We start from the raw sequence: 24,050 nt of genomic DNA, 5'->3' as shown, positions 1-24,050 counted from the left end.
ACAGCAAGATCAGATCAACTTTATTCTGAGAAAACTGAAAAATAACCTACAATATGTCATGAAGTGGAATATGATATCTCATTACAGTTAATGCAACCTCAAAAATCTAATTCTCACCAAGCCAATCGTTTTCATTGAGTCTTTTCTGCCAAACTAGTTTTTACTACATTGAAAGGTAGATTCAGACACAGTTTATATTTACATGTGTAAAAAAGAGCAAAAACACTAGTGTGGGCAAGAAAAGATTTCAATCGTGTCTCAAAATGAATATTAGACACATTTCACACTATTGTTGCTTTATACTCTAGAATGCAGCGTCTATGCATTAATTCTTCTTCAATTTCTTTCAATGAAACACAGAATATAACTCGACAAGCCTGCTGTAGTCACAGCCCGATAGTCAAGTTGGGATTGTTTCACCGAACATTTCAAAATGATTTGTTCATGTTATCCAGTATGACGTAATATATGAAAAATTCAAACTTCTTTGTTTTTTTTTTTCTTTATTTCTGGAACGGTGCAGCAGTTGTGTCAGCCTGCTGCAGTAACTCTGTTCATGTTGTGTCTTTCTATGGCAAAACATTTTGAGTTTCTTCAGACATTTCTTTGGAAGAAAACACTGATTTGGCACTTTTTTACACGTTATGATGAATAACTTAATCATTGGGGAAGATGTTTATGTATAAGAGTCGCTGAGTAAGCTTTTCAAAACTTAGAAAATGCCTGGGAATAAGATTTAAACCCCAGACGAGTGTAAAGAGGGGACATCACAGATGTAGGCCAGGATCAAAATGGAGAGCAAAGAAAGTCTTTCTGAATTCTCTCATTGATCTTCACACAAAGAAATGAAATATGATTTATTTAAGTGTGTTAACTTTTTGATATATTCAATATTTTACTCACTGTGTAGCCATGATTTTCTGCCTGCTGTTCTGTAAATAGTATTTACTCATAGGAGCATATTATTTCTTTCTGAGGTAAATTATATTGATTTCAGGTAATGTTTTTATGGTTTTTGTTGATTTGTTTTCTGATCTGATTTTAGGTGTTGTGGCTTTGTTGCATTGTTGAAAGAAAGCGGAGCTGCCGACTTCTTGAGTATCAAAGGAGCATACCGTAAAAAACAAAAAAAAGGAAGCCATTTTCCACATTGCAGTGTAGTCTTTTACGATGGGTTTCGGATATAGTCATGGGGAGATGCTCTGATGTTAATGAGAAAGACGTCTGCATAGTGATGTGTGAAATTACATTTGATTAAAGAAAAGCAGCGATGCACTCTCCTATACGTTTACTTTGGAAGGAATGAGCTCTCAACTTTAAACCTCCTCTGCAGTCAATTACAACATTGGATTAATCTATAATTATGTATTTACTGTAGTTTAGGAAAGATTGATACAATTACAATATTTTTGGTTTTGTACGTCACTACAGTGGATTTAAGAAATAATTCCTTAAATTGGCACTTCTTAAATCCACTGTAGTAACGTTTCATAATATTATACGTATTATAATAATCAATCATAATTAAATATCCATATTCTGACACTCAACCTCTTCCAGGTCAGAGGACCAGCAGAGTAAGACCCACTCCCTCCAGTTTTTCAGAGGGCACACCGAGGTGTTCCTAAGCCAGCTAAGAGTCATAATCCCCTCAGCATGTCTCTGACCAGGAGTGTACTCCCAGCAAGACATGCATGGAATACCTCACTTAGAGGGTATCTAGAAGGCACCCCTTACAGATGCCTCAGCCACCTCACTTAGCCTCATTTCTAATGCAGAGAAGCAGTGACTCTGCTGAGCATCCCAAGTATGACTGAGTTCCTCAAATGACCACAAACAGACAATAATAGTCAAGTGTGGCTTTAAACTAAGTTTATTTCTAGTTGTTCTTAATATTTTCTTGCTGGAATTCTCAGAGTTATTTAGAAAAATTCCATTTAGCTTCAAGTAAAATACTGTTTTGGTGTTTCGGACAAAAAAACAGTTTTTCTCTGCTATTATAGCTAAAACGGTGGTGATATTCCGATGTAAACAAATACGTGTATCCACACAGCGGCAATAAAGGCAAGCAAGAATAACGCAAGGCAGTCATGTCCATAAAGTATATACTTTGAAGCGAATCTAATATTAGGGTCATTCCTATGCTACTGTAATAAGAAAGCATTGCATCCAAGGCTAAATTGTCGCAATGTAGAGGTGTTGAAATCTCGTGCTTGTGGCCTTCATGGCAGAGGAGACGATTAGTAATTAGCCATGGTTGATAACACGACATGATACTGCCCTTAATCAGCTTGCACAATCCAGTTGTGTTATGGCTAAGCTGTCACTTACAGTTTTCTGGTCATTTGCCCAACTGTCCAAACAAGGTTTTTTCATACCTTCCAGCTGACTTTTTGTGATGCATTTTTGCAAGTTGCAGAGAATATCACGTTGATGTCATGTTATGTTGAATTTTGAGTCGGTGAGTTTGTTCATATGTGTTGTAAGGATCTTGCTCACAATGAAACTTTCTTCTGTAACCAGGGACCTGGCATACCAACAGGATCATGTTTTTGTTATACAGTGAACTCCATAGAATAAAATGCTCAACAAACCGGAAAAAGCTTTTCTACGTGTGTAATATCTTTGTCTGTGACCATAAAGAACTTGCTGCCGGAAGCATACACAGGTTGCAATGAAGAATGCCAGCAAAGGAAATACACCATCTATCAAGTGTGAAGCACTGATGCTGTCGAGTGCCTAAAGAGAAATGGAGTCAGAAATGCATGCTAGCCCCTGAGTGTGACATTCTACCTGAAAGACAGTAAAAAATTAAATGTAAGTTTACAAGTTCGGGGACGTTTTCAGCAGCTCTCGTACAATGTACGCATGTTTCCCTTGAGGCATTCTGAAGCTGTTTAACCATGCCGAAGTCTGATCAGTGTTTGCTTTGCTTAATGAGACAAAGCAGTTTGGACCTTACACTCTTCATCTAGGTTTACTTCTCAATAAGAATGATGAATGAATTCTCATTGGTCAGGGTGGTGTCTCTTGCTTATCAGATAAGCCATTCGGCCACAGTACAGTAAAGCCCAGCTCACTTCTGAGCAGCTTCACTGTCTCACTTCGGAAAGGAAATGTCACGCAGTTATTTCAGATTGAAACTAAAGGTCGACTCACAACCTGCAGTTAGGTTATTTCTAATTTAAGGTCTGAGAACTTGATAGAAAAAGATACTACTTTCTTCTGAGACTGTAACCAAAAAATTTCAAAATGTGTAAAGTGTGTATCCTTACGTCTGTTTGCCACATGTGTACACAAACTTATAATACCTAATAATACAGTTTAGAACCTCACAGCTGCTGGAAAATAGGGCAATGTTGGATTTCTTGAGTTCCTGCCGACACAGACAAATCATTTGTGCTTACCTCCAAGTTGAAATAATCACTTGTCACGGTAGTCCATAAACAGCCACATCAGCATAGCAGCAACAGTATTTCAAAATTTATTTTTTAAACACGCAGAAGTTTCTAATAAACTTCCCTAAAAGACAATATTTAATGCTGCAATTAACAAATTTCAGGTTTCTGTTAAATTTGACAAAATAACACCTACGCACTTTCATAAAAAGTGATTTTGTGCTTTTGGTAAAAAAAAAATACATTACATTGGAGGCACTGCACGTTTACAGCGTGACCCAAGCTGAGAGAACAGCGTGGGATGAATAATATGTAGAAAATAACATGTTCTTTCACTGCTGCCCTCCATGTGTTTCTCCTCCACTGTGGGGATGAATGGAGTGGCTCCATTTTTCTTCTGGGACTAACAGTGTGCTGCTGTCAGAATAGAGTTGCTGACAGATGTAATACCGTGACTGGTAACTATTTGGCTTAAGAAAATAGCCATGCCAACAAATACGTTTACTTGATCCATCAACTTTGAGGCCAGAGCGTAACTACATTTCCACCCTTTTGAGGTTTTCTATAGCTTTCTGAAATTGTTTGCAGGGTTATAAATACAAGCTTGGGTGGAGAAATAATTTAGCTGCCCTTCCGGAGTGCTGCACCTATGGTTGCTTGTTGTGTTTATGTTTATTATAATAAAGTAACTTTGTCAGTCGTGAATTCTCCCATTACCTGCGCTTGCTACCCTGATTACTTGGTTATATCTCTTGTTTAGCTTTGTCAAAAGTTGGTCAAAATGGTCAAATCTGATGACAAATGGGAGACATGGAGACCAGAAGGATGAGCGACTGGATATTATGAAGCTTAGCTGTGCTGCCAAGGAATACAATAAATAAAATTGATCCATGGATATGGAGTAGGTTTAGTCATTTCCTTGAATTAAACAGTTAAATGCCAACATGGTCACAAGTGGCCATGTGAAAAGCAGCATAAAGTGTGCACCCAAAACATTTAAACTGTCTCCACGAGTCACGTCTTTATAACGTGGATACTATATCATAATTTCATCCATGCTTAGAGCTTTCATAACGAAAGTTTGAATAAACTAAAAAAAAATGCTTCTACGAACATGTCTGTGTCCACTCAAAATGTTTCTAGACTTCACCACCTTAATTTCACTGGTGAAATTCAGACTTTTACATGATTTCAGGCTTTGCTTTGGGAATTTTCTTGTGTTGAAATGAGGTACCTATTGAGCCTTTTCAGCCTTTAATTCAAGATGCTATTCACTTACTAGACAGCTGAACCCGTGAATAGTGGTGGCAGCCATGAAAAATGTTTTGCGACTCAGGTGCCAACAATTCAAGTGCGCTCAGCTTGGCTTCAAATAGAAAAAGGATGTGGGTACATAGCCTTTATACTTTTGCCGTGTTACTGCAGTGCTCTGTCTGATAAAAATTCTGGGGAAAAACAAGTGATATCACCGGAATATTGCCCTTCACAAAAGACGAAACATTTTCATTAAAATGTATGCCAAGCCTCTTTGCAGGGTCACGTGGGACCGACAAGCACGATGGTCAGAAAATTCTGAGCTCTTCACAAATCCCCAAATTTAGCCAATTTTACGGGCTCCTTTATTTTAAAATTTAACATTAGTCGACGGCGGAGGAGTAACAGTCTAATATATGTCGAAAAACAAGATTAAACCATCTCCAAATGCTTCTCCCAGTGGGAAACGTCTGAAGCCGAGCATGGATACTAGTGGCAATGACACTATCCTCCTAACACTTGAGCAACAACAAGCCAGAATGGAGGCTATGGTGGAGAGGGTTCTTCATACCGAACTTCGTGGTGTGAAAGACTCAGTCAATGCACTACAAAAGGACTTGGTGGAACATATGACAGCGATGAAAGGCCTTGGTGAGAAAGTGGATCGCATTCAATCAGAAACTAGGGGGCTGAAGCGTGATTTTGTTACATTCAAAACTGACGTGGAACGGCTTGAAGAAAAGCTAGCAGAATTGGATGATCGTGGAAGACGTAACAATGTGAGGCTAGTGAATTTAGCAGCTAACAGAGAGGGAGGAGATGCCATCAGATTCCTGCAGGAAATGCTGCCTAAATGGATCCCTTCTCTTGGAACAAAAGTCGTACAGATTGAAAGGGCACATCGAATCCACTCCACCAAAAAGCCCAATAGTCTTCAAACCCTCATATTCAAACTCCTAAACTACCAGGATCGGCAGGCCATTCTACAGGGTGCCAGACAAGCCAGGAGAGACAACACTCCAATCGTGGATGAGGGCAGGGAGCTACTGTTCTTCGCCGACTACAGCAAGTACACCAGCGACAAGAGGGCAACGTTCAAAGCTGTGCGGAAGGACCTATGGGCGAAAGGTCTATCTACATCCCTGATCTACCCTGCTATCCTACGAGTTTCCTATCGAGGCCAGGAGCTGTCGTTCAAAACAGTACAAGAAGCGGAGAAGTTCAGCAGTGAGCTACCCAAACGAGCGACCAACTCCCCGAGAAGGATGCCACTGACTGATTTGAACTTGGACTGTGTTGCATACTAGTTCTAAACGAAGATGGCGAAAGTTGAACATTTCTACAAGTATTCGTAAGCATATCATAATGCATGCATGACATATTCACCCTTTTATATGGGAGCTTTCAGTTCAGAGGGCTATTCAGGTTCACGTTAAATCAGCTCTTTTTTTAAAAGAACCTACATTGAGGTTTTTTTGTTTTGTCTTGTTTCTTACTCATTCGCATTTGCTTGATAAGCTTTTTTTTTACGACGGCTACTACTTAGTAATGGGGAAAGTGAGATGAGGATTTTGACTGCGTGATGTGGTTTACACGGCTCTGTGCTAGACAGTTGTGGGGGGTGGGGGGGCGGGAGGGTACGGGGGGGAGGTTACCTTAGATACAGGATCAATGACTCAAAATACTTTCTTGTACCGGACACAAGATTAATATCGGACGACAATGGTTAAGTTATCATTATTATGTTGGAACGTTAAAGGTCTTAATACCAAAACAAAGCGTGTGAAATGTTTGGGCTTCCTGCGACGGCACCATGTAGACATCACGTGCATTACTGACTCTCACCTGAAGATAGAGGATGTTTCACGCATGCAAGATAAGACATACAAAATCGCTGTTTCCTCCAGTGCTCTATCTAAAACGAAAGGTTCAATGATTATAGTTAAACGGAATCTAGATCTGGTTATTGAGAAAACAATGACATGTCAAAGTGACTTTGGCCTGGGTCGTCTGTCCTTAATTTGTACTTCAATCCAAGGGAAGAAAATCGCCTTTGTGTCAATATATGCGCCCTCCGTGTATGATGCCTCATTTTTCCCCTGGCTCTCAGCCAGTCTGTTATCATTTTCAGAATATGAGTTGATTATTGCAGGCGACATGAATGCAGTGCTCAATGTCAAATTAGACAGGTCCTCTCATGTAGTGTCTGCTGCACAACATCAGGCATCTAGTGGCCTAAATGCATTTTTAACCAACCTTAATCTTTTTGACGCATGGCGTTCACGCCATCCAGATGTCAGAGATTACACATTCTTCTCCTCTAGTCACAAAACTTTTTCCAGAATTGACCATGTTTTCCTATCACATTCTCTTAACCCAGCTGTACATTCTTGCTCTATTCTACCAATGACAATATCTGATCATAATCCTGTTCAAGTCGAAATTGATGTGGGGATCAAAATTACAAAATCACCGAGGTGGAGATTTAATACTACTCTTTTGCAAAATGAAACATTTCTTACTGCATTTAAAACAGGACTACTTGACTTTTTATCCATAAACAGGGACTCTGTCTCTGATCCTATATTTGTTTGGATGGCTACAAAGGGATTTATAAGGAGTTTTTGTATCTCATTTTCATCTCATTTAAAAAAAGTCAGAACCCAGAGAGTAAAAATATTGGAGCAACATTGCAATATACTTGATGGTCAACTTAAGAAATGCTATAGTCGGTCAGTAGAAAATAGTTTAACAGCAACCAAACGTGAATTGAATGATATATTAAGAAGAAAAGCAGAATTCCTCATACACAGTTAGACAGAGTTAGACAGAAATACTACTTCCATGGCAGTAGGCCTAGCAAACTTCTTGCATTGAAATTAAAACAGAGTGAGAAATATGCATCCATAAATTCTATTAGGTCACCAGGAAAGGAACTAGTTTTTGATCCGAAAGAAATAAATAAATTATTTAAGTCTTTTTACCAAGACTTGTATTCTCCTACTGGATCATTTGAATTGGGCAGATGCCATATGTTTTTGGATGCCTTAAATATGCCCTGTTTAAAACAAACAGAATCTGAGGAATTGGGTAAGCCTATCTCTCTGGAAGAACTCCTTAAAGCTGTGAGAAGTCTGACCAGGGGGGAAACACCTGGACCCAATGGTATCCCACCAGAGCTGTTACTACAGTTTTGGGACAGCCTAGGCCCAGTATTGTTGGAGGCCATACATGCGGCGGTGGACCAGGGTCATTTTCATGACCATATGAATACCGCACTCATATCTCTGATACCAAAGAAAGGCAAAGATCAGACTGAATGTGGCAACTATAGGCCTATTTCTTTAATAAACTCTGATCTAAAGTTATACTCAAAAGTACCGGCCTCAAGATTGGATAATTATATGGGGAAACTCATACATTTTGGTCAGACAGGGTTTATGAAAGGATGCTTAGCTGCAGATAATATACGCCGTTTGCTCCATATTATTCATCATTCTCATGAGGCAGATTCCCCAGCTGCAGCTCTATCACTAGACACGGCCAAGGCGTTTGACACAGTCAGCTGGGATTATTTATGGGTGACTATGGATAAATTTGGTTTGGGACCCAAGTTTATTGATATGGTTAAAGTTCTATACGGAAACCCCTCAGCGATGGTATGCACTAATGGCTTACACTCTGATCCATTTTCAGTTCATAGAGGAACATGTCAGGGTTCACCTCTTTCTCCTGCCTTATTCCTTCTGTCTATTGAACCTCTCGCACAGTTTTTCAGACAATATCAGGATATTACACCTATCCAAATCAAAGGGTCGAGGCATGTGATATCTTTGTTCGCGGATGATATTATCTTGTATATGTCAGACTTGCAGAAATCCCTCCACGGTTTACTACCCATATTTGATGAATTTGAGGCTATGTCTGGTTATAAAATTAACTGGGACAAGTCTGCATTAATGCCACTCAATAACATGGCCAAGAAGGTTGCAATACCCTCCGTGATCCCTGTAAAATCAGAGTTAACTTATTTAGGTATGCATGTTAAGACGTCACTCTCTGAAATTATTAAGTGTAATTATGAAAAAATACTCAAAGATGTACAGCAGAACCTTGCCACGTGGAGCAAAATGCCAGGTTCCTTACAAACTAGAATATCTGTAATAAAAATTAATGTCCTCCCTCGAATAAATTTTATTAGCATGATGCTTCCACTGCCACCTCCAACTGATTATTGGAAAAGAGTAGATGTACTTTTACGTAAGTTTATATGGGATGGGAAGCACCCTAGAATACGCTTCTCCACTTTACAACGTGCCAAGGATGATGGAGGACTCTCACCGCCAAATTTCAAATTGTACCATCAAGCTTTCCAATTACGTCCTTTGAAAATTTGGTTAGACTCATCATCACCAACCTCCTGGAGGGAGATTGAAGAAGGCCTGGTGCATCCTATAAGGCTCCAAGATGTATTATTCTCCATTTTGTCAAAAACTAAACATATTGACTTTGGTCCTATAATACAGTATACAATTAGAAATTTCAGAGGAATAGAAAAGCAGGTTAGATGTGACAAGAAAGCACACACGCACACTCCTCTCTGGAATAATTATGGTCTGACTTCTGGTAAGATGCCTTTTCAATCTCATTCATGGGCTTCTTGTGGTCTTCATACGCTGGGTGATATATACAACAGGGATGGACTGATGAGCTTCCAAAATCTTTGTCAACTTTTTGATATTCCTAAATCCTCATTTTATCTCCAGTTGCGGTCAGCACTACGTGCTTATGGGGTACCATGGGACTCAAATGTGCAAATCCACCCTGTTATCTATAAATTACAAATTTCTCCCTGCAGAGGATTTGTCACCTTTTCATATCAATGGCTCTTAGAATCTTCTTACTCTACCCTTTCTGTAGCAGCTAAGTGGGAAAGCGACTTAGAGACAGACTCTATAGACTGGGAAGGGGTATGGGATAATGTTTTCAGTGCATCAAAGAACCCTAATCACCAGTTGTTTCATTTCAAGTTTTGTCACAGGGCGTACTGGACGCCCATTGATAGGTTTCATGCGAATCACACGAACAGCCTATGCTGTAGTCTATGTAACAAAGATATTCCAGGTACCTATAAACATATGGTTTGGGATTGTGAAGAGGTTAAGTCTTTGGAAAAAGGTAACTTTAATCCTATCTGAATTATTAGAAATAGAGATTCCATTACAGCCAAGTTTGTTGTTACTGAATGATGACTCACAGTTTGAATGTACAGAGAAACAGCGAAAAGTGTGGCTTGCAGGCCTAACAGCAGCAAAAAAACTAATTGTTCAGAGGTGGCTCCCTCCACACAAGCTTCCTGTTAAAAAATGGTTGTTGTACTTTCAAGATGTTGTAATGCTGGAACTCTCTACTGAAAGAATCCATGGGGCAAGAGTCTCAACAATACAAATGTGGGAAAGAACTGCAGAGGGGGTTACAAGACTTGCTGGCGAATCATGCACAATGAGATGTCTCACACGCTTTCTTTTGTGTTTTTTTTTTTTTTTTCTCTTTCTACATTTTGATACTTGATGTCATTATAGCATTAGGTAAAAAATACATGCTTTGACTATTGTTAATTGTAACTTAACTTTTTATTTTCTTTTATTTCGCTTATGACCTAATGGGTCATGTGATGTGTATCTAAGGTTGGGGTGGGGTGGGGTGGGTGGGTGTTGATCACTGATTTGTAATGCTCCTGTTTCCCATCTTGGGATTTTGTTCATAAATAAAAAACAGTGAATCATAAAAAAAATAAAAATAAAAAAATTTTTAAAAAAAATGTATGCCAAGCAAATTTTGATTTAATGTAAATCGAAATATTTTCCATCCGTGCCTCTCTCTGAAATAAGCAGAACCGTCAGACTGCACCAAGGTTCACGAGTGTCCTCTGAGCTGCAGCAAGATTTAACTACCTGAAGGTTCATCCATTTTGTGATAAAGTATCTTTACCTTTAATATCACCTCGACAGGCACAGGACAGATCTGTCTTCCAGGTTATACAACCTTGTCAAGATAAAGCAATAAACAAACTTGTAAAGAATACTTTTGTTGAATTGCTGTTGTGCTTAAAAAAAAGTGGTCTAATTTCCAGGAACCACTGCTATTCCCTCCTACCGTTGCCACTTGGCTGTATTTAATTGCTTCACTATCAACATAAAATGTTCTCTTTGCATATATGGCTATTGGACTTTCATCTTTGAGTGTGACAATTGTCACTTCAAATTAAGTATCAGACAGGATATCCAAGAAACCTTAGGTAAACCCACAGATGGTAGTTTGGTGACTTGGTTGATATTCTGTCATGCAGTGCACGCAAGTCTCTGTGATATGATAGAAATGAAGCACTTTATGCAAATTGCAGATCTGTGGCAAAGTCTTAAAAGACATCGTCTGTCGGCACACCTGCAGGTAAAAGCCTTCATTGAATTTCAAACTGTCTGAATCACCGAGTTCCAGGTGGTTGAGGATAACATAAAGTAGCGTCTGGAAATGTCACTTTGACAGCTATAAGTACATGAAACTTCATCAAACAAGGTAATGAACAGTGACAAACACAGAGGTGCCAAATGTCCAAAGCAGCGTGACAGTGGGTTTAAATATTCTGCTCCTTCAGCTTGGACTAAGGTAAAAAAAATCATCAGAGCTTCGAGTCACTTCTTCTTTAATATCTTTGGGAAAAGTCTTACTAAAGGTTCCGCATGTATCAATTAAGCTTCCTGAAAAAGCTCATAACATTTTCCTTTCTTTTTTTCCTTTTACAAATAATGATATGTAGCTGTTGAATGTGAACTGCTCTGTTATCTGCTGTCTACACAACATCTTTTCCATATTACTCACATTTCTTCTTTTCTTTGGCTACTGTAAGCCCATTAGCTTGCACAGTACACATGATATTAGCAACATAATATTGCAGGGGTAACTAGTAAAATATCTAGAATTCAGTTGTAAGTTTCAGTTAAAAAAATAAAAAAATCCCCAATCTTTTTTTTTTAACCCCCAGAAGCCCAACACAGCATTCATCAGAACGCAAGGCCTGAAGCAGGAGGAGCAGCTGTTTAAGCTCTGACAGGGGTTTCCTGTTTGATGTTTTAAGCAAAGAGGACACGACTTTAAGCATGAAGTCAATAACTTTGCAGACTTTTTCTATTTGTATTCGATTTGTATTGTCTACGAACCATTTAAAATATTACTGAAAACTCTTCTTCAAACAAAAACAATTCTGGACGTTTTTCAGGTTAATGAGTATTCAAATCATTCCTCTTGACATTTTCCTCATGACAAAGGGTGCAGTAAGCAACCCTCATTCCTTACATTTGCATAATCTGCCTGTCATCTCAGTGCCATTGCGTGCCATCTCTGCTCTTCCTCCTGCTCCCGCTTCAACTGTCATTTAAATATAAATTTGAATAATTACAATTTCAAATGGTCCATCCAATTAATCATAGATGGCAATGTTAAAGTGTCAGTGTTCAAATTCTGTGTGGAGTTGGGTTGAGAATAAACTGATAATTGTTTCATAGATTCATATACTTTAGGTTTTGTTTTATACATCTCCTCCTGATGGATATATGAAAAATATATGTAAAAATTTGACATTTTTTAAATGTATAAATATATTACCATCTTCCTTAATAAAACCTGCAAAAGTGAATTGTGTTTGGGATTCAGTAGGAAAGTGTAGAATATTGTTAGGGTTTCCATACATGATCATTTGGAAAGTCATCGGTTTCCTTCAGTAACCTTCTCTCGGGTAGTCACAGCCAGAGCTCCATAAAGAAACCCCCAAAACTTTATTCATCCTGGCTAATCTCTCCTTAGGGGAGGATATCAGGTCTCAGCTCCACCATCCTCTTGAGATCTGATCACAGCATGGTTTTTACAGCTGCCGAGCCTCTCTGCTCTCTGAAACTCTTAAAGCTTATGAGACTTGTCAGTCAGAGACAACACTATACGAGTGCAATTGATTAACAAATGGTTTTCTTAAAGGATCAACACCAAAGTAGCGCAGGTGTTACCTCTGCAAGAAAGACAAAGAAGTGACGAGCATCCTGCTTCTTAAAGAAACTCAATAACAGCTTATAACTAAGAGCTAACACATTTGCAAAGGCGTTAGCCTCAGTTCCTAAAGAGGACAGTGCAATTCAATTAGAACAGAAGGAAGCACAAGCACAAACAGTACAGCATTACTCTGGGACCAAAGACTTGTGTGTCAAAGATGTTTTTACATTTAAAAGGCGACAAAGTGAGGCATGCTGAAAAACTGTTTTAACCTTCTTTATTTGTAATCATTCTCCATAAGGGCAATCCAATCCAGAGGGGTAGTTTGAGTGATGGGAAATGAAAGCACAGCCAGTCTGTTTCAAATCACCTTTGTGTCTCAGATAGCAGGTTTCAGCAGCAGCTTCAGATAAAATGCTTGTCTGACGTACAGCCATTTGAGAAACTGTCCTGATTCTAACACCATTCACCATGCCCAAATTCAGGGGCTGACATATTGAGGAGGTCCATGCAAACAGGTTTTGTGTGTGAACCTTGCACGGTCTAGCATTAATCCTTTATGCCTCTCTTCTCAGCCCTCCATCTTCACTGGTGAGAATTCTTTATGCCTTCCTCTGGTTTGAGTAAGTCTGTTAAAAGGAAAAAGCAATCTCTCTCTGATTTAGTTATTTGTAGTTTTAAAATATACTGTATTTCAATATGACTAAACCCACTCCTTTTGATAACAAGAAAGTGATTTTTTTATATTTATTCACAATATAACTAGATTGCTAGTTGCTTGAACCTGAAATTATGTCAAATTTAATATTGAAAGATTTTGAAAGGAGGCAAATTTATATAGAACATAATCACTATGATTGCAAGTTTAGGTTCATTCTAGAAGCCATGTATCAGGTGCTGGTTGGAATGGCCCCGTCCACCTATAACAAGCCTATAATAGCTAACACTTTACATAAAGGACCATTTTCTTCTTCGTAGAAGCGTTTGAAAATATAAAAAATCCGTATAAAGATGTAAATGTTGCAAAAATGTTGATAGAACAAGATTCATCCATATTTCACTGCTTATATTGGGTCTCATACTTACAGTGTTTCTTTTGACAGAGCAGTAAACATTCCTCTATTAAACTAAAACAAACTGCAAATGTCTTAAAAATGCACCAAAGAAGACATTTTGTCAGACACCATCTGAATTATGAGAGCACTATGTTTTCATTTTAGTTAATTTTTTTTATGATATTGCTGTATTTAGAGAGTACAAGCATGTTAATCTTGGCTGCCAAAAAGGTTAGTTTTTAAGGAAACATTTTCCTCAGCCCTCCCCCACCCTGTGATTGTCTTAATTGTTTTCTTCCTTTTTCACTTTGTTATTTGCAACATCTTCAGAGATATTGACTTCCTCATCAGTTTGTTTCTGTTCAACAGAACCAAGACTCAAATCCAAGCAGGCTGATCAAATGTAGTGCCCGTTTCAAGTTTAATTTGGTTTCATCTTGGAAGCCAAATGAGCTGAAATCAAATGTTATCAGATCCTTTTTTTCATCTACCATCTTACGCAAAAATTCAGTACCTACAACACTTTCCTCAAACCCCATGACTCCTCCACTTAGACAAGTGTACACAAGAGCACATTAACGCTTTGTGAACATATATTGGCACATTTAAGACGATACGATTCCTTTCATTCCTGTTAGATTAAACATGTTTTGTATCAAAATGGGCCAACTACTTTTGATATTTGGCCAAAATTTGTAGTTAAGCTAGCATCAAATGGAATGTCAAGCCTCACTGAGGGAAAATGTCAGCTGAAATATATAACTGGATCCAAGTACTTAACAAACAGCAGCATTATGTACTATGTATGTTTCAAATATATGAATAATTATCTGCTTTATTCAGACATAAGCTGAACTTGACATTATTATTATTATCCTCTTATTCACTTTCTTTTGCTAATAACAAAAAAAAACATTAAGCCATCTGCATGGGTGAAAATGGCTTGCATCTACTCTGTATTACCATCCTCATTAAAATATCTTTGAAAACAAATAAAACAAATCTCAGCCAACACAAACTTCATTTGGCCTTCTTTCAACTTGCTCACTAGTGTTGTAATTATATTTATGTGTTGTACTGTTACGATTGGTTGCAACCTCAAAAAATTAGAAGCTAGCTTATTTATCTTGCCCATGCATGGCAAATGTAAGCTAGTTAGTGTCGCTTGCTGGCATTGTCACTCTTTCTGTTGTAATTCAAAACCTCCTGAGCATCATGGTCAGCTGGTTCTGCTCTTTAGAGGTTCTACTATACATGTAGTGACGGTAAGAGACCAGTCAAAAATAATGAAAAAAGTCTTGGTACGTTACAGACCAAAACAGTCGACAAAAACATTTTAGCTGGCATCAAATTGTTACCATGTTGTAAGTGGTGAATTGGCCAGCTTTACAGTTCTTTACAAAATTCTTAAAAGCCTAATTCTTTACTATTTTTACAACTTAGATGCTCGCTTTCCCTTGTGGTTATTCTCCATTGTTTCTGGCTTTGTTTTCTTATGTGTACCAGCTTCTTCTGTTATATCTGGTTCATAGCTATGGACTGGAACCAGGTATGTACAGAGAGTCTGGGCAAGTTTATGTCCAACCGAACCGAGGACTGATTCTACTCCCAGTCTTATTATTTGGGTTTGTTAGTCTAGCTTTGAGAAATTTAGTTTTGTACATTTTCAGTAGGAGTAACATGTTTACTTGTATTCAAAAAATCTTATTTTAGTCTTAACTTAATTTTTTTTAACGCCACGTAGACATACTGAATGACTTATGTATTGGGTGCTCAAATCTCATCAACTATTCAGTTAATAAGTAAACTCTGTGGTTATTTAAGTTGAAGTGACATCATAAATGTCAATCAGTCAATGTCAATCAGTTTTAACCACCAAATTGCCAGTTGGAAGCAAGCTTCAATCAGCTTTTTTCAGCACAAAGCAGCACAGTGTACAGCCTTCATGATATTCGTGGGTGAGACTACAGCTCAGTATGGCCTTTGGCTGCCTAATGAGATGAAACATTTGGCCAGTTTTGATCAGGCTGTTTTATTATGAGAGCAGACAACTGCAAAACCCATTTAGCAGCCAAATACCTGTGGTTTTGATTTTGACTGAGCGGCCCATTTGTCTGCTGTGTCTTTCATACGATTTAATCCAGACCTGGATTAAAGGAGAAGATGCAGGAATCCAATATACTTTATATGTAAACTGGACATGTGAATGTTTTGCTTGTGTCATTACACTGTAAAGAGTTGTGGACAGGCCAATTTGACACATTTTGTGTCTAAGTTCATGTAACAATTGAAAGGCATTGAATACGACGTTGCTTGTCTCTAAACAGTTGTTTTGTTTCAGTGGTTCTCAGTTTTAGTCAGACATGCTGTTTTTTAATTGTGAGGTGGTTGAACCAAATGATGGTGGAATTCAAGAAAGTGCTGAAACAATAAATCAAAACTGAGACAGCTCATTTGAGTTGCTTGTGAAGTACAAAAGGCTTTTAGAAGCCACATCAGATGTGTGCACAGACAGATGTTTAACTCAGTGTGCTGAAAAATTGAAAACTAGAGACATTTTGGAGTTGTTTGTCTCTGTGACATTTCCAACATCAGACTAGGCAGGGATTAGACTTGTGTAACCTCCATACAAGGGCTGAGGCACCAGTAAAACGTGCCTTTGAGCAATTCTACTGTACTCCCACATCCGACCAATATCAGATTTCTGTCGGTTCCCATTCCTGCTTGATAATTTCTTGTCCATATCAGCAGAAAATACGTTTTTGATAACATTTTTAGGTCACTATTTTCAAGCCCAAGTTAAAAAAGTAAAAATTATCTTTAGATTTCTTTCTGTTCTTTTTTTTTTTTTTTGAATAGCAGAAAATTAAATATAAAAAAGAAGCACAGCATATTATGTATTCACGTTGTACAATCATGAAATTATGGGATTTTAAGATGCCTAATGACTTAAGATCATTAAAATGCCACTTTGAAAGGTGGTTTAATTATAGGAAGAATTGATTTAATTAAAATAAATTAGACCTAAGATAATGATTTAATTGTTTCCAAACACTGAAGAGTATTGTACTATCAGTGCAACAAACAACTGCATTTGTCACGATTTCATGAAAAATTGCTTCAGGTTCCTCTAATAAATTTATTCGCCCGATAGCATGGGATTAGCCAGCAGCCAACCCAAAAAGGAGAAATCGTCGTACTGGGAGACCGCATGAATAGTCTGCCGCTGGTTCTTCTCCGGGATGACTGATGATGGGCCACAGCCTTACGTGGGGAAGCACGAAGGGAATGTAGTGGCACAGAAAGTACTGGACAAGTCGGTACCGATTACATCCAGCTACAGAAAAGGCCTGGGGTCAGACTGCGTGTGCAGCAGCCTCCTGCACCAAACTGACTGTATTCCTAACACCATCGTCTGTGCAATCTACTTATGATGCTCCGGGCAAGCTCTGCAGCCTCCTTTTTCACACTGTGGCTGATTCTCAGCATCTGAAAATCAAATTCTGTTCGCTTACTGCGTCTACCATATTTCCTATACACTCAGACACGGTATTCCACAGAGAAAACAGTTGAAAAGTCAGAGTTCATGGAAAAAATATCGGATTCCAGCATTTGTCATTGTGCAACCATTTCAGTAAAGTTTCAGCATGAAGCAGATGGTGAAGTTTAAATCTCTGTGGGTTTTGGGACTTTTGGTTGATCATAAAAAGAAATATGTCGATGCCATCTTGAACTTGCAGTAAATGTGGTTATTTGTCACTTCTTCTGATATTTTATACCACAAGCTATCAATGACTCAGTAACATTATAACTGATGACTGATAACTGTGAAAATAAGGCTGTTTTAAGAGTAATGAATGTAAAATGTACATTTATGCAGCGGTTCTCAAGATGACATTTAAATAGTGAAAATATCATTCATCTTAGTTTGAATAAATTCTGTGGAGATGTCTGACGAGAAACTCACCATCCTCTCTAGACTTTTGAATAAATGCATCAACTCCGCTTTCTCCGTAGTTTCCTTCTGAGGCCACAGTAGAGACATAGTTCCAGCGCATGGCTTTTACAATGTCTACCATGGCCTGCGCCTGGTAGGTGTCTGGAGGCACCACACGAGAGAAGAAGTCGTAGCGGGTGTTATCACTCAACTCCGGGGCCGTGGAGGCATAGCTCACTTGAGGGATCTATAAGAGAGGAAGACAAAAAGAAAAGAGAGAGACTGAAGCACATGGTGAAATATATAAATAATGTACTTTGTGGGAATTAATTATACATCCACCAAGAAGGTGCCTTGCAGTTCCGTGTACAAAGACATGATAATAATATGACACATAACATCTGCTGAAATCTCTCAACTACTCCTCGGTCGTTCTCTGTTCACCCTCTCCAGTCAGCAAGCTGTTGCTTAAATAGTCCTGATGATCACAGGCGTAGCTACAATATTGTCTGAGGAGTATTTTTCACACCAGTCAAGCAACACTAATCAATTCAGAATTTATTTATTTGTGTCTCCACAGAATGTGACATTTATTTCATGTTGAAAAACTTAAGCACAGATAATCTGTCTCCAGACTGTCAGAATCCATACAGAGATATTATTCCTCTCAAAATAACTCTAACTTAATATGGTTCCCTCTTTCGTCCTACTACTAGTTATTACTTTGTTTGAAAATTTAAAAGTAAAACATGAAGTAAAAGGTTCACATAATATTACTGTTCTATTGGAAAGTCCTTTAGAAAATTTTGATATGGGTTGAAGGAAGTGACAATACAGTTTTCAGATTTTTTTCTTAGTTTCACTGCAGGAATCTGTCATCCACCTCAAGCAGAAAACCCTGAGTCTAAACTTTTGCTTGCTTTGGTTGTTTTTAGATTTATGGCTGTCACAGCTTCTGGTATTTCTGCTGCATAGTTTGGAAGTTACCAGATTTTATTACCTGCAATAACATGTTTTATTGTTGCACTGCAGATATGGACACACTTTTTTCTTCTGATACCTTTTTCTGCATTCATTGTGAAAAAGTGAATTCAGTGGATATGCAACACTAACAGCTGCTTTAGGCAGAAGTTGCCCCGCTGCTTTGTAGGAAATCTTGATGCAAATATTCAAATATCATTTGACAGTACAAAATACAAACCAATGTAGGTAAATAACCTCACTGTATAGTTAATGTACTGAAAGTAGTATTTTTGAACATTAGAACATTTTTCTGGTTTAGAGGTGAAAAAAACTTTTAACGTCTGATCTTTTAAGTTGGAATTGGAGTTACGGTGAAATTGTTTTTGTCAGTTTGCACACCCAGCAGAGCCGCATCAAAGTAAACTTTACCAACTGAAAGTTCTGCTCTAACAGTATTTTCTCCACAAACTGCAGACATACTGCTGTGGGAGTAATATCATCCCATCTTCTCTCCCTCCCTTCACACAGCAGAAGCCTTTCATGTGGTCATCTGCTGCACTGATCCTCCTGCCACTACGGTGGCCTGTGTTTGGAGCACAGCAGTTCAGTCTGAGCCATGACCTTCAGCTCTTAACAATTCATGTAACTTCGCACTGATTTTTGTTTTTGCTGCAAGGATCCTTTGTGTAAATATCAAGGAGGTACAGGTGGCAACCGCCAGTCCGACATCCTGCTATTCCGACATCCCACCAGTCCGACATCCCGCTATTCCGACATCCTGCTATTCAGACATCCCACCAGTCCGACAACCCGCTATTCCGACATGCAAATATCCCAGCATTCCGACAAGGCTTTCCATATAAGGAAATGTGCGTTACTCAACAGGTGAGTCCCTTCTGAGTCCATGCATTTTACAAGTTTTAAGACATGTGTACAGATGTGCTACAGTCTTTTAAAAGCGTAATTAAAAACACAAAGTCTCGGCATCCGAAGGAGGAGATGCCTTGAACGGGAAACAGACCGTGGTGGTTTTCAATCACACACTCCTATGCCACTCGTTGCAAATTCAGAGAATTTAATCCAGGAAAAACAAAAGGCTGACAAACATGGACCAAAATGGCTCCATAATATGCACAAAATTACGAAAGACACGAAAATTAACTGAAAAAGCAACTAAACAGCATGAAGTGGTCAAAATTGGTGTTTTACGCATGCCCCTGTGTGTCTGGCACATGCGATTTGGTGCTCTCCCACATTGGTTTGTGGATGGAAGCTGTATGTTCAGCTCCCCTTACATGTAAAAACAATCTCTACGTGACATTTTGGTCAGAAAAATCCACAGACAAGATGTCTTTTTTCCATGTTCGCAATCATTACGCATGGATCTTTCACACTGCCACTTTCCACGCAGATTTCCAAATGTATAAACATCCACGGGTGTGCGCACTGGTGCACATCTTTCATACCATATACGCAGGCTTTTAAATACGATGTGTGTGATGTTGCAAGTTGGCAAAAAAAGGATCATAAAAGGGTGAACTTGTATTTTCTATCAAATGAAATAACTTTATTGTCCTCGCTTTTCTCTGCTTCCTCAACCTGCTGCAATTTCACAACATTGCGCTGTGTGTGTGATTACGTGATGGAAAAAATGTCCGCACACTTCAGTTCCCTTTATGTGTATTTATTCAGCACCTATTTAGCAACTATTTGGATATGATAAATAAATGCACATAAGGGAACTGAAGGAACTGAAGTGCGCAGACTTGTTCATGGGTGCAAAATTTTTTGGGTAAAAAATAATAGGGTATTAAAGGAATTGTCAGAAAGGCGGGATATTTAAAAAAATACCAGATTGGCTGTCCGCTTGAATGGGAGTACATTGTGATTGGCTGTACGTCGGACAGTTGTGATTGGCTGTATTAGCCATAGTAAGCGTAACTAAGCGCTGTGCGTAGGAAAGTTTATTTTCTCGGTATTTCGGTGATCGGCAGCAGCTATGGAGAGCTTTTACGAAGAAATTAAATATTTCCTACAAAATAGTGTGTACCACACCTTGACTACCACAAGCCCCAAACCTTTAAAATCTAGTTTGTTTTGTTTAATCATTTTGGCCTTAGTTCACTCTGAAGAGAAGCTTAATTTTCAGTTTTGTGTGCTGAGCAGCAATAACCTCTTTGACTATATGCGTGTGGTCTCCTGCATATAAATGTACATAAAACTTGTACAAAATCTATCTATCTATCTATCTATCTATCTATCTATCTATCTATCTATCTATCTATCTATCTATCTATCTATCTATCTGTCGTGAAAGTTGAACGCAACAAAGTTTGTCTGAGCCAATCTCAACTTTTTTTATTTATTTTTCTTTTTATTAAAGATGTTTAACTAAATGTACAGAAACATGTGGCATGTATATACAAAGGTAAATCGGGTTGTACATGTTCAAGGCACACATAAGGTTATAAGATGAAAGAAAAAACGTGCCAATCACAACTGTTCGGTTCGACGTACAGCCAATCGCAATGTTTTTTTGTTTTTTTTTTAAATTATTTAAACATGTCACATAGACAGAACAATGACATACTTCAAAGTAAACAGTTTGTTTTTTTTAACTTCACATATTCACACCTCCACATATAGTAAAAATTGAAAGAAAATAAATGATTGTAGTGTGGGCTCAGGAAATCGCAATGGACTCCCATTCAAGCGTACAGTCATATTGTTTGACGTGTACAGCAGACGACGGACCCCGAGCCGATCTGGCAGCCGAGCCGATCTGGTACCTACACCGTCATTCCGACAAGAGGAGGAAAAAAGTGTCTGAATGATGGAACGTTTGATAGAAAAATTAAGTGCTGCCGTGGGATGTCGGAATGTCAGAATGTAACTGGAGGTAATGAATCCAAAACATGTAATGAATGAAGAATGAAAGAAATATCTTTTTTAAGAAAAAGCAATGACATTATGAATGTTTTCCATGGATTGTGTTTCAGTGCACGCCTGACTCGTACAGTCAGCATACCAGTCAAGAACTTAACTCAATTCCCTTTCAAAGAAAAGAGATGGTCAACAATCTTTGAGTGTCATTATGGATCATGTTGATGTCAGCCTCCAGGCATACATTTTTCTCAGCCCATCAAGCAAGTGTCCCATTCACGCGGCATTTCCGCTTCAGTTTTTCTGTAACAAGCTGCCTCTGTTCTGCCTCGTGAACTCTGAGCACTAAATGGCATCAATGGAAGAGACTGAAATGCTTCATGCATGTGTTCCTGTGGGATGTTTAACTGATCCTGTAGCATTTGTTGAGTTTGAACCCTACAGACCAGCAGCATGCTGCTGATGTTGTCAATATACCAGCAGACAAATGTACACCTGAACCTTGAATTTGTTCACTTTTTATCCTCCCCTTTCACATCTGTGCTTCAAACTGTTTGGAAGCAACACAAGCGTTAACTTTCTCACACTGCTTTGACGTCATAAAGTGGTATCCAGCGAGATGAAAAGGAAGTGTTGTACAAGGGTGTTTGGAAGGTGTTAATGATGTCTTGGTTAAGAATATTTCAATGCTTTAGTGCACAGTAAAAATGAGCCTTTTGGTTATTTGCACCTACATTTCACTCTTTCAGTTCTTTGTCAGGACGATCGAGGTTGCTGTATTTGATCATTATGTATGTACAGTATGCTCTTTGGAATCAAATACTGTATAAGGTGATAACAGGTACATAAAGACCATCTCTGGCACCAGCCTCATAAACCCTACTGTCAAAGAAACCAAATATATCAAGATCTTTTGCTACCATTCATGAGATATTATGATCAGTGTATCATGGGTCACCCTATGGGTCTCCTCCAAATTCAACATGCGTAATGCATCCTGAAGGTATCCCAGACAGATGCCTGTGCCACCTTAATTGGTTTCTTTCATGTGCATGAGCAATGGCTCTACTCTGAGCCCGTCCCGACTGACTGAGCTTCTCACACTACCTCTTAAGGGTCACTTCAAACAGCAGCTGGGAGAGTGTCATTTCCTCTGCTCGTATCCAAAACAGTTTTTAAGTTACTTCCTACAGCTTGTGACTACAAGTTAAGGTAGGAATGTATATCAACATCTTTTGTCTAAGCTTTTTCTTCACCACATTAGAACAATATGATATCCTCACCACTTGTAAACTTTCACCTCCTTTCCTCTCCCACTCATGAATAATTTGACATACTTGAAAGTCTCCACCTCAGACAACAATGAATACCCATCCCAGAGAATGCAATCCATTCTTGTCTGGCGAAGGGACTTTATACACTAGGCCAAAAATCTGTAGTTTGGCACGTCTGGAGCATAACTGAATGGCTGTCTCTCTTGTGGTTTCATGCCCCAGCACTAAAATAGACTTCATCAACATCTTTTCAGCTGAATGTCACACAGTGAGGAAATAGAAGACCAGTTGATAATCACAATTTCAGAGAGACCAGCTCTGTTTTGTATTACTGAAAAAGAAAAGAAAGCTCACTCTGTTTCTATTTTATTTTTATTCCTTTTTCATTTTTATTATTAATTAATTTTCATCTACACGGTCTTCTGTTATCACTTATAGTGTACATATTACTGAACTGACCAGCTATGTTTTCTTGCATAGGTGTAGGTTGAACATCCTGACTGGCAATTAGAAATCTTCTTAAGGCTTGTGAAAGTGCTATATTGGGGGTTCAGATGCCTGTTACACAAGGACCAGCAGGGGGCTTTTCATCATCGCTGTTTTTTTGCGTCAGTTTTGGTGTATAAGAGTCCTATTAGCGATGGCCTGAGACTTGGAAGAGCAGATTCTCATCCCTGCTCTATCACACTTGACCTCAGACTGCCCCAGTTCAAGCCGGTTCATCGCGTAGGGATGCCAACATAATCGCATCATGTGCAAAAAGTCAAGATGCTATGCTGAGGTCAATAAACCAGACGCCATCCAGCCTGACTGCGTCTGGCGATACTGTCAATTAAAAGCTCTGAATTGCATCAATTAAAAAAGGCAGCCCCACCAGAGACAAGTCTGACTTATCTCCAGTAATGCATACCAAGTTCCCCATTGTTTTACAAGGATCAAATGACTGCAATGAAGCAACCCCTTTTTCCTAGTCCACAAACCAGATGCAAATTGCTTTGGCAAACTGCCTCACAGCCTCTAGCATCACTGAAAGGATTTAAAACTGACCAACTAGCCCCATAGATAGGGCAAAACCATATAGATGTGTGGACAAACTTTCTACTTCAGTAACCTGGCATAGAGCTCATCAGCATGGCAAAGTGTGAACCTTTTGAAGTCGAAACACACCCTCTTGCCCCTTCTCAATACCCACTGTAGATGGTTTGGACAAAGCAGTGCTTAGTCGTCTGACAGTTTGCCAGAATTT

The 24,050-nt window shown here is 38.7% G+C and overlaps 1 protein-coding gene across 1 annotated transcript in view; it reads right to left on the bottom strand.

Moving 5' to 3' along the window:
- LOC142389839 (metabotropic glutamate receptor 4-like) overlaps positions 1–24,050 on the bottom strand; it is a 204,368-nt gene that overhangs the window by 50,684 nt on the left and 129,634 nt on the right. Inside the window, exon 3 of the mRNA XM_075474992.1 lies at positions 17,715–17,931. Within this exon, the coding sequence (XP_075331107.1) occupies positions 17,715–17,931 (217 nt within the window). The remainder of the gene's footprint in view (positions 1–17,714; positions 17,932–24,050) is intronic.

The sequence above is a fragment of the Odontesthes bonariensis genome, chromosome 10 (genome assembly GCF_027942865.1).
Source record: "Odontesthes bonariensis isolate fOdoBon6 chromosome 10, fOdoBon6.hap1, whole genome shotgun sequence".
Classification (NCBI taxonomy): Eukaryota; Metazoa; Chordata; class Actinopteri; order Atheriniformes; family Atherinopsidae; genus Odontesthes; species Odontesthes bonariensis.
Note: the sequence above shows the minus strand (reverse complement) of the source record. Positions and strands in the feature narration are given on the sequence as shown.